At 45.0% G+C, this 18,673-nt stretch overlaps 1 protein-coding gene across 1 annotated transcript in view; it reads left to right on the top strand.

Moving 5' to 3' along the window:
• The first annotated feature begins 10,676 nt into the window (after window positions 1-10,676).
• Window positions 10,677-18,673, top strand: part of pias1b (protein inhibitor of activated STAT, 1b) — a 91,326-nt gene continuing 83,329 nt past the window's right edge. Inside the window, exon 1 of the mRNA XM_039773500.1 lies at window positions 10,677-10,720. Coding sequence (XP_039629434.1) covers window positions 10,697-10,720 — 24 coding nt within the window. The 5' untranslated portion in view covers window positions 10,677-10,696. The remainder of the gene's footprint in view (window positions 10,721-18,673) is intronic.

Genomic DNA, 18,673 nt, shown 5'->3' with positions numbered 1-18,673 from the left:
TAGACTCTGGGTGTATCTCACTTTGAGAAGGTCAAGGTATAAAGGGCACAGAAAATAAATGGATTGTTATAGAAGAACTGGGTTTTTAATGGAAAAACAGTAGTGAAGTTTGATATGGAATAAAAAAGCCTACAATTTCATAATTTTAATTTACAAAAATTACACATTTACATATGAATTCAGATCAAAAGAAGTATTCACAGGTTACATAATACTTGGGGTCAAAAAGCAAAATAACTTAAAGTCAATGTGAAGGCCCAGTCTGCTTCCTAGCTAAACAGTCCTATTTTTAAGGGACACTGTTTCCTGAATTATTTTTGGTGTGCGTTACATCACATATCACCTGAGAGATGCTCACTTATCACACAGCTTGCAACAATAACTACATTGATAAAGGGCTATTTTAAAGCAACACTTGAATAACATTTTGAGTTATACCTATATAAAAACTATGTGAAACAATTTAAAGACAATCTTTACAATTCAGCTTCATTTTTTAAAAATGTCAACCTTGGCAGGGCTGTTGCAGACCACCAAGTGCAGCATGGCAGTTCCCAGTTTGAAAATCAACGCTACAAGTGATGCAATGTCTTCCTTCAGGTAGTAACAAAGTACTGACTTATTACTCACCAATGGAAAAAATTAGTAATGTTAAAGATATGAGAGCTGACAACCAAAGGGGGGAGATAAAAAGAAAGTCGGACATGCAACATTCAACAGTAATTAGACAGAAGCCAATATTTAAAGGACAAGGCAAATCTATAGTAATATATTAAGCCAAAGGACAGAAATACTAAATTAATAGATAGTACAAATATGCTAGAACTAACATAGCAAAAACCTAATGCTAACCTATATATTTCATATTATAACTATCAATGCATTTGTAACAGTAGGATCAATGAACAGTACCCAAGTTAATAATATAGTATGACATATATTTATGTACAGTATGTGTTCAATTAAACTCACAGGCCTTCTTCTTTATCGTGGTTGTCAGACCAATGTTTGCCACTTACTGAATTGAAGTGTGGCACATATGTGTGTGTTTATATATATATATATATGCACACACACACACACACACATATATATATATATATATATATTGTGAACGGCACCCGGGCACAGACAGGCGGACATGTTGTCAAACCACCACACGTTTATTATGCAAATTATTTACAATAATTTGGTCACAAAGACCCCAGTTCATTGGTCACACAGACCCAGTCACGTGCACAAACCCCAAAACAGTCACTCAGTCCTGGCCACAATGCCTTCTTCTCGGGCCGCCTCCACAACTCCTCTTGCCTCGTCCTTCTTCCACCCGACTCTAGCTCCGAATGAATGAAGACGGCCCCTTTTATGGAGGACCCGGATGAGCCCCAGGTGTTCCCGGCAATCTTCTTCTGGCCACGCCCAAGTGTGGCGGAAGTGCCGGCTGACCTCCCGGCTGCTCTCCGGCGCCGTCATAAATCTTCCCCAGCACTTCCTGGTGTGGCGGGAGTGCTGGGGAAACAAGTCCCCAAGGCATTGGGGCGCCTCCTGGCGGTGACCACGGGCCCCTACAGGGAAGGGCTTCCATGCCCTCGACCCGTGGCCCCAAAGCAACCCGGAAGGCAAACCCCGTGGTCCAGGCAGGGCTCTGACCCTCTTCCGGTCCCTCCTGGCGTCCCGGCGGGTCATGGCCCCTGGCATCCCTGACAGTGCCCCACAGCCAGCGAAGACCACTCGTGGGTAAGAGCGACCCGTCCCGAGGGCAGCAGAGCCCCGAAACGGGTCCCACTCGAGGATAGCCGGGGTCCGGCCCCGCACTCCTAGCAGGGACAGGGGCGGAGACACAATCTGAGCACCAACCCATGGTGCATCCCTGTGCCTCGCACAGGTTGTGCTCCCCCCTTTTACCGGCACCCCGGGGCCTCCTCGGTCGGCACCCCTCCGAGACCTCCACGCCTTTGTTCCGAGCCACTCGTTCCCCGTAGGCTCCTCCAGCTGTGGCGCACCTGCACACCGCAGAGATCATTCCACAGACGGCCCGACATCAGAGGGCTGTTCCTCCTGAAGGGCTCCTTCAGCTCGCCGGGGTCCGTCCCTACAAAGAGAACACAGGGCAGAACCGCTGCCAAAGCGCCCAGCTCGTGCCACGCACGGGCAGCGTTCCCCCCTCCAATCGCCCCGGCACTTGCCTGATCGGCACCCTCTCCGCGGCTTCCGTGTCCCTCTCGATGATGGAGCCGTCGGCACCGCCTGCTCTCTCTCCGCCGGCCTCAGGGATTCCCTCTGCTCCCCCAGAGGGCAGCCAGCCGTACGCGTGCACCCAGCAACGCGTCTCACCATATTGGAGGAAGCGGCACCCAGCCGCTTAATCCTCCCTTCACTCTTGGACGCCTTGACGGTATGCGACTCCGTATTAACCAACACGAGCCCCTGTCCCGTCTGCGTCCCCATCATATCGGAGGAATCGGCACCCAGCCCTTTATTCCTCCGTTCACTCTGGGACGCCATGCGGTTTGAGACTCCTTATGGAATAAAAGCGCCTCTGTCCCGTCTGCGTCCCTATAGTGCGGCGCAAGACCGCAGCCGACTCTGGGCGGGCGCTAGGACCGGGCACTTAGCAGCCCGTGTCCATTCAGCGTCCTCTCGGACTCCCCTCGCCCGGCATACAGCCAGCGGCGCCTGCCTCCTGTCGGAGGGCTGCTTACTCGGAACTGATCGTTATCATCACAGCCTTTTTCAACAGACCCTCCCGCATGCTGTACGGAGTCGGCTGTACTCACCGTCTCCGCCGTACCTCTCCGGCTGGAGATTCCAGCGTCGCGCCGTCCCGTTGTCGATCGAAACGTTTGCAGCGCCGCGAGCGCCTTCCTCTCCAGTTCCAGCACCTCAGCCCGGAGAGCACGTAGCATCTGTAATACACGCTGCTCCACGGGCTGAAGGGCGCCTCCAGCTCCGCCAAAGCAGCCGGCAAAGACAGGAAGTTAACCGACGCGAGCCTACCTGTCTGTCAGCCTCCAACGCCGGCCACTTCCTGTGGGCCTTCTCCTCCGGCCCAATCGGGTCTCCCCCCTGCCCGTGATGGACATTCCTTGGTCCCGCCTCTCTGCAGTCATCGGCGGGCACACAAGACACACCGTCCAATTGCGTGCCTGTCAGGGGGAGGGACTTCTGGTCTGCGCCATCTTGGCTCCCCTTCTGCGGCGGCGTGCTTGCCGGCAGCCTTGTTGTTGCCAGCACCTTCGAGCTGCAGCGTCTCTTCCTCCGCAGCCCTCGCGGCTGCCGCCTACCGGAGCCCGCAAACCAGCATCGCCCGCCACTGACGCGGATCCGGGAGGTCCCTGCCTGGAAAATAAAACACGCGCCCGCCCCCAGGGCCGCCGCCGCTAGGCGGGAACTCACCTCCCAGGTCCCGTCTAACCGAGGAAACGTCCTCGGCGTGGCCTCTCTGGACGCCATGCCGTCCCGGGCGCCTCCAGCAATGGCGCGATCGTGGGAGCCCGCTGCACTCCTCCAATCCCGCCGCCCGCCCGCATCAGGGAATAACGGCCCTCCTGCGGACCCCTGGCGGTCCGTGGGGTTCCTTTACCCAGCGGGGCTGTGTGCACGCAGCCCCGATGCGTGGGTGGGGTCCCCTGCTGCGCCGGGCCGTCCACAACAAATTTTTTGATAACAGGTCCCCGCCTTGGAACAGGCGGAGCATCCTGCCGGCTGCGCCAGATGTGAACGGCACCCGGGCACAGACAGGCGGACATGTTGTTGTCAAACCACCACACGTTTATTATACAAATTATTTACAATAATTTGGTCACAAAGACCCCAGTTCATTGGTCACACAGACCCAGTCACGAGCACAAACCCCAAAAACAGTCACTCAGTCCTGGCCACAATGCCTTCTTCTCGGGCCGCCTCCACAACTCCTCTTGCCTCGTCCTTCTTCCACCCGACTCTAGCTCCGAATGAATGAAGACGGCCCCTTTTATGGAGGACCCGGATGAGCCCCAGGTGTTCCCGGCAATCTTCTTCTGGCCACGCCCAAGTGTGGCGGAAGTGCCGGCTGTCCTCCCGGCTGCTCTCCGGGCGCCGTCATAAATCTTCCCCAGCACTTCCTGGTGTGGCGGGAGTGCTGGGGAAACAAGTCCCCAAGGCATTGGGGCGCCTCCTGGCGGTGACCACGGGCCCCTACAGGGAAGGGCTTCCATGCCCTCGACCCGTGGCCCCAAAGCAACCGGAAGGCAAACCCCGTGGTCCAGGCAGGGCTCTGACCCTCTTCCGGTCCCTCCTGGCGTCCCGGCCGGGTCATGGCCCTGGCATCCCTGACAATATATATATATATATATATAAACACACACATATATATATATATATATATACACCTATATGCACACACATATATATATACACACACACATATATACACACATATATACTGTGAAGGATGGCCGGCCATTTATCCCGGCCAATTCCCCCAAGCCGGCAGGTGGAGCCCTCCTTGCAGTGTGGAGGTCCCCAGAAGACCAGCAGGGCATCATGGACAATGGAGTTTTTATGCAAAGCCCTGCTGGATGCCATGGGGGCCACAGGAGGGAGCTGCAGGGAGGACCGAGGGCTTCTTCGTGCCCTGTGACGCGGAGGTTCGTCACAGGAAGAGCGACGGACTTCCGGGTTGAAGAAAAGGACTATTTACCCTGATCCGGAAGGAATAAGGACTTGTGGACTATTGGGCAGAAACACTTCCGGGTCAGGAGGTATAAAAGGACTATGGGAACTCACAGACAATGAGATGAGCTGGGTGGAAGGGTGGCAACGCGTCTGGGAGCTGGAGGATTGATTTATTGTGTAGTATTGGTTATTTAATGAGTATTGTGGTGGAGAGTGTGCTTTGTACACTGTGGAAACAAAATAAAGTCAACATTTGGACTTTTACCTGGTGTCTGGAGTCGTGGACAGGGGTTCAAGGGAGCGAGAGCGCCCCCTATCGTTCACAATACATATACACACATATTTATACATATATACATATATCCAGGCCACCAGGAGGAGCTCTCCCGACAGCATGGATGTGCTCCAAGTTCCAGCAGGGCCTCATGGACTTTGTAGTTTTTATACACAGCCCTGCTGGATACCTTGGGGACCACAAGGAGTCGCTGTAGGGAGGCTCGTGGACTCATATATGTCCTATAACCTGGAAGTGCGTCATAATCCCGTGACAGGAAGAAACGACATGCTTCCAGGGTGATGATATGGATTATTTAGCCTGACCTGGAAGGTTATAAGGACTTGTGGACTGTGGGGCTGGAACACCTCCGGGTCAAGGGGTATAAAAGACTCTGGGAAAGCCCAGACACTGAGCTGAGCTGGGTGGAAGGGTAGCTAAGTGTCTGGGAGAGGAGGATGGTTTGATTATTGCTTAATTACTGTATGAATAGTGTAGAGGGGAAGGTGCTCGGTGCACTGTGTTACAAGAAAATAAAAGTCTTGGACTTTTACTTGGTGTTTGGAGTGGTACCTGAGAGTTCAAGAGGTGGATCTGAACCTCTACTGCTACAATACACATATATACTCAGCAAAAAAAGAAACGTCCCTTTTTCAGGACTGTGTATTTCAACAATAATGTTTTAAAAATCCAAATAACTTTACAGATCTTCATTGTAAAGGGTTTAAACAATGTTTTCCATGCATGTTCAATTAACCATAATCAATTAATTAACATGCACCTGTGGAATGGTCATTAAGACCTTAACAGCTTACAGAAAGTAGGCATTTAAGGTCATAGTTCTAAAAACGCAGGACACTAAAGAGACTTGTCTACCGACTGTGAAAAACACCCAAAGAAAGATGCCCAGGGTCCCTGCTCATCTGTGTGAGCGTGCATTAGGCATGCTGCAGGGAGGCATGAGGACTGCTGATGTGGCTAGGGCAATAAATTGCCATGTCCGCACTGTGAGACGCCTAAGACAGCGCTACAGGGAGACAGGAAGGACAGCTGATCATCCTCGCAGTGGAAGACCACATGTAACAACACCTGCACAGGATCGGTACATCCGAATATCACACCTGCGTGACAGGTACAGGATGGCCACAACACCTGCCCGAGTCACACCAGGAACACACAATCAGTAATAATCAGTGCTCAGACTGTCCGCAATAGGCTGAGAGAGGCTGGACTGAGGGCTTGTAGGCCTGTTGTAAGGCAGGTTCTTACCAGACATCACCAGCAACGCCGCCGCCTATGGGCACAAACTCACCTTCGCTGGACCAGACAGGAGTGGCAAAAAGTGCTCTGCACTGATGTTCTTCACGGTTTTGTCTCACCAGGGGTGATGGACGGATCCGTGTTTATCGTCGAAGGAATTGAGCACGTCTGGGACCTGTTGGATCGCAGGGTGAGGGCTAGGGCCATTCCCCCCAGAAATGTCCAGGAACTTGCTAGTGCCTTGGTGGAAGAGTGGGGTAACATCTCACAGCAAGAACTGACAAATCTGGTCCAGTCCATGAGGAGGAGATGCACTGCAGTACTTCAAGCAGCTGGTTTCCACACCAGATACTGACTGGTACTTTTGATTTTGAGCCTCCCTTTATTCAGGGACACATTGTGAAACATTTTTAGTTTATGTCTTATGGTGTTGACTCTTTTAGTGTTCATACAAATATTTACACATTAAGTTTACTGAAAGTAAAAACAGTTGAAAGTCAGAGGACGTTTCTTTTTTTGCTGAGTATATATACACATATGTACATACATATACTGTATACACATATATACGTATACATACATATATACATACGTGCATATATACATACATACATATATACATATATACACATATATATATACATATACAGTATATACACACATATATATACATATATACAGTGGTTACGGAAAGTATTCAAACTCCCTTCAATTTTTCACTCTTTGTTATATTGCAGCCATTTGCTAAAATCATTTAAATTAATTTTTCCCTCATTAATGTACACACAGCACCCCATATTGACAGACAAAAAAAGAATTTTTGAAATTGTTGCAGATTTATTAAAAAAGAAAAACTGAACTTTTTCCGCTTGGAATAATCTGCTTAGAATTAAGGCCAAAAAGTTCTATCTTGGTATCTAAAAGACACCTGAAGGACTCTGAGATGGTGAGAAATAAGATTCTCTGGTCTGATAAGACCAAGATAGAACATTTTGGCCTTAATTCTAAGCGGTATGTGTGGAGCCAACCAGGCACTACTCATCACTTGTCCAATACAGTCCCCACAGTGAAGCATGGCGGTGGCAGCATCATGCTGTGGAGGTGTTTTTCAGCTGCAGGGACAGGACGATTGGTTGCAATCGAGGGAAAGATGAATGCGGCCAAGTACAGGGATATCCTGGACAAAAACCTTCTCCAGAGTGCTAAGGACCTCAGACTGGGCCGAAGGTTTACCTTCCAACAAGACAATGACCCTAAGCACACAGCTAAAATAATGAAGGAGTGGCTTCACAACAACTCTGTGACTGTTCTTGAATGGCCCAGTCAGAGCCCTGACTTAAACCCAATTGAGCATCTCTGGAGAGACCTAAAAATGGCTGTCCACCAACGTTTACCATCCAACCTGACAGAACTGGAGAGGATCTGCAAGGAGGAATGGCAGAGGATCACCAAATCCAGGTGTGAAAAACTTGTTGCATCTTTCCCAAGAAGACTTATGGCTGTATTAGCTCAAAAGGGTGCTTCTACTAAATACTGAGCAAAGGGTCTGAATTTTTAGGACCATGTGATATTTCAGTTTTTCTTTTTTAATAAATATGGGGTGCTGTGTGTACATTAATGAGGAAAAAAATAATTTAAATGATTTTAGCAAATGGCTGCAATATAACAAAGAGTGAAAAATTGAAGGGGGTCTGAATACTTTACACTGTATACATATGGAAGAGAAGGTCTGTGATATGGTTTGCATATTTGCATCTGGAGATCCACAAAGGGAGAAAATGAATCACATATCATAAAGTAGTTTTTATTCCTGAGCTTTCAATCCCTACCAGGGGTCTTCATCAGAGGATAATGCTTAGACTTACAAGAATCAAAGGCAATATATAGCAATAAATTACGTGGATGTGGCTAAGTCTGTGTGGTTGGGGGGAGGGGGTTATTGGGTGTAAAGTCTTATTTATTATGAATAAGTTCTTCTTAAGTTTGCATATGCTGGATTTATGTCCAAGTGTCTGTTGATAGCGTTCTCCTTTGATAACCAAGATTCAGCCAGCTCTCTGGCACTTTTAGACAGACACTGTAGATCCACAAAGGGAGAAAAAAAGATGAATCACGTGTCATAAAGTACTTTTTATTCCTCAGCTTTTAGCCCCTACCAGGAGCCTTCATCAAAAGATAATGCTTAGACATAAACCCAGCATATGCAAACTTAAGAACAAGGCAATATATAGCAAAATTGGGGGGTTGTTGGGGTGACCTTGGTATTGGTCATAATGTTTTATTTATTAAGAATATGTTCTTAAGTTTGCATATGCTAGGTTTATGTATAAGCATTATCCTCTGATGAAGGCTCCTGGTAGGGGCTGAAAGCTCAGGAATAAAAACTACTTTATGATACGTGATTCATTTTTTTCTCTCACTAGCCAACCCGCGGCGTACCATACGCTGCATAATCAGGCTTCTTTTTTTAATGATTTTTAAGCACAGGGAGAAAAATAACATTTGAAAAATCGGTAATGTAATAAATCAGCAAGAAAAGCAACATTGTAACAATGCACGGAACGAACCAACACACAATCGTCCGTGACTGAAAACTGGCGGACCGCCCTCGCGCCTTCTGCTGCCAGACGGAGGGATGGGGGTGCACGGCGCGGAGTATGGAGCGGGAGGAGAGGAGAAGGACGTCCATTCAGCTCCGTCCGTCATGCTAGTCTGCTGATTGCTCATTCAGTATGCAGTGCCCGCTCATGTGCCCACCTCCATCTCGTCACTTGAGTCATCGTCCTTACACAGTCCAGATGTACCTGTGACTGACGTAGACGTTTCATTGCTGGGTGTGGTTTTGGCTGCTTTTCTATATATAATCCATCAAGATACCCGACCACGGTAGTAGCGAGGTGGGAGGGGGGAGTATACAAAGGGTAGGGACATGATGGGTGGGAGCGTATGAGTCACACTTAGTGGGAATTCCACGGCTTGCAGCCCGAATGGGGTTCAACGGCTTACCCACGCCTCTCTGCGCTAGGTAGACACACGGTCAGTCTCATGCATAATTTTTTATTGAATGCTAAACACTTCTGGAAAGACACGGATGTCTAAAACGGGTTGGTGTGAGAATACAACAGTAAGTGAATGAAAAGATGGAACTCTGGAGAGAGCAAAATACAACACAATAGTGAACCCGCGGCATAACAAACGCCGCGTGGCTCAGACGTGCATGTGGACTCTTACCACAGGTGAAAGGGACTAACTGGGTGGTCGGTGAGTTTTTGTGTGGGGGAAAATGGGGAGGCAGTATGAATGCCTAGAGAGCAAGGGTAGACGCCGGCTGGTGAAAAAGGAGTGTTGGTGGGCAGGAAAACGTCTTCCGTGTTCCTGCAGGAGCATCTAAGAAGACGCATGTTTTTGTCGCGGAGCGTGTAAAACAGTTTGCTATGCTGCCCACGGTCGTGCGTCGTAACCGAAAACTCAGTTTTTAAAGACTGCTTACTTCATTGTGCTTTAACCTCAGTTGTAAAGGATTGTTTTAAGGATCCCACGGGATACACCTTGTAAACGGTTTCACACGCATATGGCGATTGACATGCACATGACATTAACCTGACCTGCACTGCATTTGGCCTCTACGACAGACGAATATAAATGATGCCATTTTTTCTGTGTTGTCGCGTCCCAGTTGGTGGGCGTGGCCCTGTGAGTTGTCGTCGTATCCAATGGTCTTGGAGTTGATGGGCGTGGCTCCTTCCTGCGTGCGCCATAGGTGTCTCACTTGTCGGCGGCTTAGTGAATCCACGCCCCTTCCGGCGTGCTTTCCATGGTTGTCTTGCCTTAGTGAATTATATATATATAGAAGATTATGGATCTCCAGTTGCCAATATGCAAACCGTATCACAGACCTTCGTTTCCATACAGAATTCGCATAATTTGTTTCAAAAAGACAAACATACACGCATGTAGTCCGTGGTGACAACTTCTTTTTTAAAACACTCTCCTGAGACAGCTGTGTAAGTCCCAAATCCGTTGGTCCTCGTACGACCCACAGTCAGATAAAATATGCTGTATAGTCTTTGGCTCATTACAATTTCTGTAGTAACCAGTCTCGTGCTTATTAACTTTAATCAATGTTTTTTAATCCAGACTGTCCAACTCGAAATGTAACTTACTTACTCAGTTGAGCTAAACAAGCGTTACGTGATCCCGGATTTCTTCTAATGCTTGCATCGTTTTTCCACGAGATGATTGAGTACACGTACATTAAAGCACTGAAAAATACAGTCATTCCGGGAAACTATCTCATACTTCAGAGGTAAAATACTGTAATTGCGTTGCCTTCTTTTTTAGACAGCTTAATCAACATTTCTACTGCTTCGAAACGACTTACTATAACTGTGGTTAATAAAAGGCGCCAGGATTTAAACAGATTGTGACGCACGACGTCGGCGTTGCCAAATGCGTGAGCCCACGTGCGCGGGAGGGGGTGATCACGCCTGCGCCAAGAGGAACAAGATGGCGGAGAGTGCGGAACTGAAGGTAAGGCGCAGCTTTAAAATCACCCTTGATATAGCCCGTTAATTGACGAGTAGAGGCCTGTCGGGTTGCTATTGGAGGTGCTTATTCGAAAAGAGAAAGGAGCGTTGTTGCAAGGGTCGGCTATTGTGCAGAACGGGCGCTGGGGAGAGGCCGGCCAGGAGTGTTGTTGTTGAGGCGGTGAGAGACAGCAAACGAGCGGGGATGTTGTCACGGCTGCGTGGGGAGAGGGAGACTCGGACCGACTGATTCTAATGGGCGCTGTGTTGCTGACTGCCCCCTTTCTAGCTACTGAGCATCAGTGTGTGGGTTGAGTGTTTCTCGACGAAGCTGCGGAGTACTACTCTACCTCAGTGTTGACCGAGGCCGGAGCTGCGGCCTGAGCTGATTTCCCCCTCCCCAGTCCCTTCACACAATGGCGCTCGGACTGACAGGCGGTCCTCCGGTTGAAGCCTTGTTTTTAACAGTCCTCTCCCGGCTATTAAGAGCGCACTGAAAGTGTTCTGGGTGCAGTCGTGTTATGGAAATACTGTTGCGTATAACGGATCGCTTCTCTAGGTGATTTTCTTGTGCAGTTCAGGGGAAGGGCTAGTTTGAGAGGAGGGGGCGTGAACCGGGCTGCTGGGCAGTGGAGACGGCCACTAAACTGAGCTAACGAAGTCCTCAATAGCTGATATAATGTTGGGACTGAAAGAACCAAAACGCAGGCATTTGATGTTGCCCGGGACGAGGCGAGCAGCCTTGCAGTGAATATACTCGAGCAGAAAGAGATTTAATTTACCTCAGACTTCGCGCTGCATCTGGCTCGGTCCCTTTCGTTGTTGTGTGAAGATATAGCGAACCGAAATCCAAAAGCATTTGCTACAAATTAAGCTAATGTTTAGAACTGGAAAGCCCGATCCGACTGATACAGGGAAGGGGTTAAGAATCGATGCGTCTTATAGAGTAATTTGGTAGTGTTGATATAAGTGATGTCGAGATCGTTATCTTTTACGAAACTGAAAGTGAACCGAGCCGTCGACAGATAAGTTTAACTAAACTGAGCTGTTAAACAAGTACTTGTTCTATTATATACGCGGGGAAAACGTATCATTTTTATTTTAAAGTACCTTAGGTATATTATTTTAGAGTGAAGTTTGTTTACTGAAGGAAATACTCCTTTTAAGGCATCGTTACATAGATACTAGAAAGCAAGCTTATTCACAAAAAATGAATATTAGTATTACCCTAAGTAGATGCACTCTGGATTAGTACAGAGAGGAAAATATACATTTAAAAATACACAAGTCAGAATTTAGCAATATATCTCCAAAAGACAGATAACACAATGTTTGTAGCTCTATGAATAAGAGTTCTCAAATCTGTTCTTTACCCTTGGTGGTAGCAGAAGTTTAGGAAAAAGGGATGGCTATTGTCTGATAGAATTGACTTGACCTTCCTTCTAACCTGTTTGCAATACAGCTCAGTAGCAGTCTGCTGCAAACCAATAATTCGGCTGTGAATTTTTACTGTTTTAAGATGGTTTAGATTCTTAAAGCTGTGGCTGCCAAACTAAACATCCTAAAAGTAAATGTAACCATAGATTCACAAAGGACTTGATAAAAAATGCTTCATTAAGGTAAGGTTTTGTCCACTTTAGACCAATTGGGTTTTGTTAAAAGGGAAAGCCTCGTCTGCTCTTCTTACAAAATCATTTTGTGTTGAAGCATTCCACCGATTTTTTTTTTTTTCTTTTTTTTTTCGTGTAATGTTACCCAATGTACTTTGAAGTTGGGGCCACAAAAAAGAAATGTTTTCATGCAGCATGGAGAGAAAGTACTTTATGACATAAAATAACTCGATGGTAGCCAGTGCTGTACAATGGAGAAACAACGTGAAATTTGTGCATGGGGAAAAACCTCTTGCATTAATTGTGTTGCATAATCTATATTTCTATTATCCAGTTGCTTATTTAAAATGTGCAAAATGTATTCTTTTTTTGGCTAAAATATTGTTAATAGTTCCTAAATTATCAGCGTGTACATAAACAGGAAACCCAAACACTCATGGGATTGACTTGTTGAATTGGATATTGATTTGTCTTTATTTGTAAAAAGAAATGATCACAACAATAAACATAACAGCAGACAATGGCTGTCTTACCCATCTTTTAGATGACTTGCAATGACAGTCGTCTGTAAATTTCAGGGTATGTCTGTCCCTTGTGTGAACTCCTGCTGTTATTTACGTGTAAGATAAACGGAAGTGGCCACAGACAGCACCCTTAAAGTATCCCCATGGATGTATTATGATGGATCATGGTGGGCTCTGAGGCTAGGGATCCGCACTGGCAATCGGAAGGTTGCCGGTTCGAATCCCATAAAATGCCAAAAGGGACTCTGCTCTGTTGGGCCCTTGAGCAAAGCCCTTAACCTCCAATTGCTGAGCGCTTTGAGTAGTGAGAAAAGCGCTATATAAATGCAAAGAATTATTATTAAGGTTATCAGTGAATCGGCCAGCAACACTCACTATTATGTGTTAGTCAAAAAGTCCTGAATCTGTCCCTAATTCAGTAAATTCAGAAGTATTGCTGTGTCATCCTCCACTCCCTCCACCCTCACTGTGTTTGCAAATGGGTAAGGGTAAGATAAACATGGGTTTTGTTTAGTTGTTAAATCTTTCAAGAAGTTAATTGAGACAATTTGAGAATTTAGTACCACAAGCCAGAAATCACTTAGTTCTTTTGTACTTGTTCATTTTAACAAATATTTGCATAGTTCCATAGACTGGACACTTGCTTTAAATCCAGAGATATCACAAATTTGAAGATGAATATTGCACAGATATGATCTGCAAAAGTGGACATCCACATATATTCAATAAGCCTAATACTGTTTAAAATGTTACTCTGTTGTATCTACATTTATTCTACAGTAGTACTCATTCATTTGTCACCTTTACAAATCCTATTAACACCACTGTTTTCACAAATGGGTTAAGAAACACACTCAGGGTTACACATTTCATTTTAAGGATCAGACCTAAACCCTGATGTGTTGCAGAGGCAATGCACCATATCCCAATACACTTAGTAGTCTAATCTTAGATTTTCTTGTAACTTTTTTGTTGGTAACTGAGGTCAAGGTAGAATACAGTAAGGGAGAATAACTATTGAATAAGTCTACATTTTTCTCATCCTTCTATATAAAAGCGGTTGGGTTTGTCCTTCCGTCCCGTGAGTGCTACGCAGGTGCTGAGTTTCACACACGCCCCGTCCATTTTGCAATGCACGATGGGATTTGTAGTTTCGTTTTTCCAGGTAAAAGATGATTTTCTACTCCAGACTGTGCGATATCTTCTTTTTTCTTACTATATAAAAGTGGTCGGGATTGTCCGTCTGTCCCGTGAGTGCGGTATTCCACTTATCACAGACTTACTACTTGCAGCTTGCGGTACGAAGCGACATGATGTGAGCACAGTTCTGGTGCTCCCATCGTTCCCTTGCTTTTGTGTGAAATGTGCTGGAAAAATAGACAAAATTATATCTCTGGAAATAATTAATGTTGATGGAGTACAAATGCCTCACCGCATAGTAAATATCAGGGGGGTTCAAAAGGGCAACCTCAATATAACCTCATCACAAAAATAACAGAAACTACGAGTATTAAAGTAATACCGCTCAAATGCAGTATAACCAAATTAATGAGTTTGTATAAAATATTAAATTGATCTACATATTGAGTTGCCTTAAGAAGTGGTCAACTTAAGTCGGTCGCCTTAAAAGGCGGGTCAGCCTAGTTAAACATTTTGCAATTCAGTTACACACGTGAAATTTCAATAACACATCGGTCTTAACGCAATAGAACAATGTCACCATTCCAATACATAGTTACATGCATAAACTGGCATGTTACAGGAAAAAGGTATTAGACCAGCTGATTTCACTAACTTGTTCTAGTACCTATGCTAAAAAGATTCTGGGTTATTGCATGTTGGTAGGGTAGTACTTTTGCATTTTGAACAAAAGTTACCCGATATGTGAATGTGAGCTAAAAAGTAATTTGTTACCAAACTGTTACATAACAAACATCTACTGATGGGTAAAGGCAAAGAGTTCTTCCAAGAACCATGCAACAGTGTTGTTAAGCAACTTAGCCATGGTAGTAGGTACTGATGGATTTTTCAACTAATGTTCCTATAAGCACCATTGGGTCATTATCCACAGTTGGAAGGTACGTCACTCAACTGTTAACTGATCATGCACTGGGGCTCTTCCCAAGATTTCCGAATGGGTAGACCTTTAGTCAGAAGAGTAGCCCATGAACAAAGGACCACTTAACATTAGAATTATACAAGCCTACGAAAAAACTTGTAAATCCATCCCACCTTAAATCCCTTCGCACCTCTCCGTCAGTGTCTTTTTGTCCTGTAAATGTATCACTAAGCAGCCTGCTATCACATCTCCCTACCGCCGCACAGTTTTCTCAGCTCAAGTCTGTTTACCTGGGTTTCAGTTGCTTAGAGTTGTATAGAGTGAGAAGTCAAGCAAAATGACACCTTTTATAAATACTATATCGTTATTTGGAACACATGCGTTTCATGTGTGTTCCGTGTCTACAACAATCTATGTTAACACATTGTTAAAACAAACGTTTTTCATGTTTTAGTAATAATTGACAAAATGTAGATGCGAAGTGTATAACGTGAAACCTGAAGTCCAAATATCAAAGAAACTCGTTCTGTTATATTTGTACCTTTTGTGAAAAAGTGCACTTCTATTCAAAGATTGCAGAAAAAGAACCTGCGTTAGGATGTGACATTGACATCCCTTTGATGTGACCGTTTCGGTGGTGCAAGGGTATCAACTGTTGACTGGTAATCAAAACTTCACGGGTTCAACCCCAGAAAACTCCGTTTTAAGTAGTGAGCTACTCTTATTCTTACTATTTTAGAATAAAAACATACATTTGATTTGAGTCTGTAACAGCCAGTGTAAATGTATGATACTTGTAAGGGTCAGCTGCTTTTTTTTTTTTTTTTAATTCTCTTAGTCGCATTCACAAAGACCCTCCCAAAATCTGACACTGCTGTTTTCACTTAGACGTCCTATAGCAGAGGTGAACTCGGATGATGACAGGGGTTCTACATCGGAGAAAGAATGCATGTCACACTTTTGCCGTCACTGTACTTTGTATATGCAAATGGGAAGCTCTGCAGTCTACTTGTGATTTTATGCTGTAGGAAGTAAGTAAATAAATCAAGGTAAATAACATTCGGTCTGGCTCTTGTATACAAAGTACAGCGATGGCAACTTACACCTGCAGCTATAGACTCTTCAGTACGCAAACGACTCTCCATGCTTGTGTTTAGATCTGGATGGTGCATGGGCCCAAAACATTAACATTTATATGTTGCTTGCATAAAAGCCAGATCAAATGTTATTTACCTTGATTTATTTACTTCCTACAGCGTAAAGTCACAAGTAGACTGCAGAGCTTTCCATGTAGATATACAAAGTACAGCAATGGTAAAAGTGTGACGTGAATTCTTTCTCTGATGTAGTAACGTTTCTGTTTTAACGATGTGTTTACATAGATTGTTGTAGACACGGAACACACATGAAATGAATGTGTTCCAAATAAGGATATAGTATTTATAAAAGATGTCATTTAACCTGACTTCTCACTATACAACTGTAAGCAACTGACACAAAGGTAAACAGATTTGAGCTGAGAAAACTGTGCGGCGGTGGGGGGATGTGATAGTAGGCTACATGCTGCTTATCGACACATTTGCAGGAAAAAAGACCTTTGACGGAGAGCTGCAAAGGGATTTAAGGTGGAATGGATTTACGAGTTTTTCGTAGGCTTTGGTAATTCTAGTGTTATAGAGTGCCAGAAAGACCTGGAAGGGGCAGGTACAGTCGTCGGCAAGAAAACAATAGACAATGTTGACCACTGAATGGTATCTGTGTGTAATCACCCCAGAAGACTCCATTACTGAAGAGGAGGCATGTTGAAGCTTGTTTGAAGTTTGCTGCACAGCATTTTAAAACAGTTGTTGATTGAGAGAATATAGCGTGGTCAGATGAGACAAAAGTCAAAGCTTTTTGGTATTAATGTTTGAAGGAAAAATGACTCTGCATATGACTCAAAAAATAACAGTCCCACAGTGAAATTTAGAGGTGGAAGCATCAGGGTATGGGAATGTTTCTCTCTCATGGTAATGGTGTATTATTCCAGATTGTCAAATTGGGTGATGAATGGAGCCCTGTACTGGGACATTTTGAAGCCAACATTCTGTTGGCATCCACCAGAATGGTGAGGATGAGACATGCAAAGGGGATTCTCAGTTGGTTCCAGAGGAAGGAAGAAAAAGTGTTGGAATGACACAGTCAACTGGCAGATCAAAACCCAGTAAAACATTACTGGAATAAACTGAAGTCAAGACTCATCAGCAGGACCCCGTAACCTTCAAGATTTTAAGACTGTATAGAAGAATGGGCCAAAAATCCCACTTGAGAACTGTGCGAGAGTAGTTTCTTCATACAGACATTATAGTTACAGGGTTGAGATAGAAGATTTATGAGCAATTCTAATGTTTTTGCAAAATTTACACCATTTTTTATTTAATTACTAGTGTTATCTGTGCAGTGAATGAACATTCCTTTCATGACGACATCTTTTGAGTTGTTGGTCTTGCTTACAATTTGCAGGTTACAAACCAGTTTTAATTATTTCAGTGAGGCACTTTCTTTTCTGTATGTTTTACTTGTACTGTACACTCTGTAGTTTTGCTTGGAAAGGCATGTTTCATTTGAAGCTGTAGCTCAGAATGCTTAGTTTGTTGCAGTTCTCTGATTTTCTTATTTTGCATTTTATACACACCCTTCTCATTGAGAAATACCTACTTTGAAGGTTTGCTATACCAGTGCAAGACATTATCATTCTTACCAGTAATCAACTATACCTTCAACAGATTGTTTGCTAACTAGCCCTAAACATGTTTAATGATAGTGTTTGGATTTCTGTTGTCTTATAAAAAATCAGGTTTTGAAGATTTGTTGTGGAAGGTTGTCTGAGACAGTAGATTTAATAGGTGTGTTTCTTCACATCATTTGAAAAGTTTATGCATTTAGAAAAATGTCTGTTTTGAATAAAATGGTGCTTTCATTTTTAAATGTTGATAGTTTTTGTTTGTGAATATTGTTCATTGTTATTTCTTGTGTGTGTATGTATTGTAAAACAGGCGCTATATGAGCGCCGACCCTATGCAGACTGACACCGTGAGGCACGTGAAAAAAATAAATCAAATCTGTAATTTTCTTCAGCTGAGAGCCACGTTTTCCCTGTGTCCCTCAGCCACAGCACAGTCCCACTAAGCACCAAACAAAAACACCAAAGCAAAAAGCAAACACACTCTAGGCTTCACCACCACTCTTCCCGGCAAGCATTTTCCTCCTCCTCCCAACTCTGGCTTCCTGAGTGGTGGCTGCTGACTCCCTTTTTAGCCCACACGGAAGTGCTGCAGGTGCTTGATAACCTGCATCTGACTGCACTTCCGGGTGTGGCTGCATTGCTGCCCAGACGGGCTCAGGAAGCAGTGCAGCTCCCCCTGGCTGTGGCCACGGAGCCCAACAGGGCTGAGCTCCAAAGTCCCATATCTGTGGCCCCGATGCTACCCGGGGGGCTGCCACCAAGCATTCCGGGGGAAGTAGTGTGTTGCTCATGATTGTTCCCTCAGACTAAGTATCGAAGGGGTGTCCCGGCCAGGCATGGGCCCTGGCCATCCGCCACAGTATGTATTCAACATCAACACATTCATGGTGAGAACATCCAGTATTTACAGTGGTGTGAAAAACTATTTGCCCCCTTCCTGATTTCTTATTCTTTTGCATGTTTGTCACACAAAATGTTTCTGATCATCAAACACATTTAACCATTAGTCAAATATAACACAAGTAAACACAAAATGCAG

This window comes from Polypterus senegalus, chromosome 12 (genome assembly GCF_016835505.1).
Source record: "Polypterus senegalus isolate Bchr_013 chromosome 12, ASM1683550v1, whole genome shotgun sequence".
Lineage (NCBI taxonomy): Eukaryota > Metazoa > Chordata > Cladistia > Polypteriformes > Polypteridae > Polypterus > Polypterus senegalus.
Note: the sequence above shows the minus strand (reverse complement) of the source record. Positions and strands in the feature narration are given on the sequence as shown.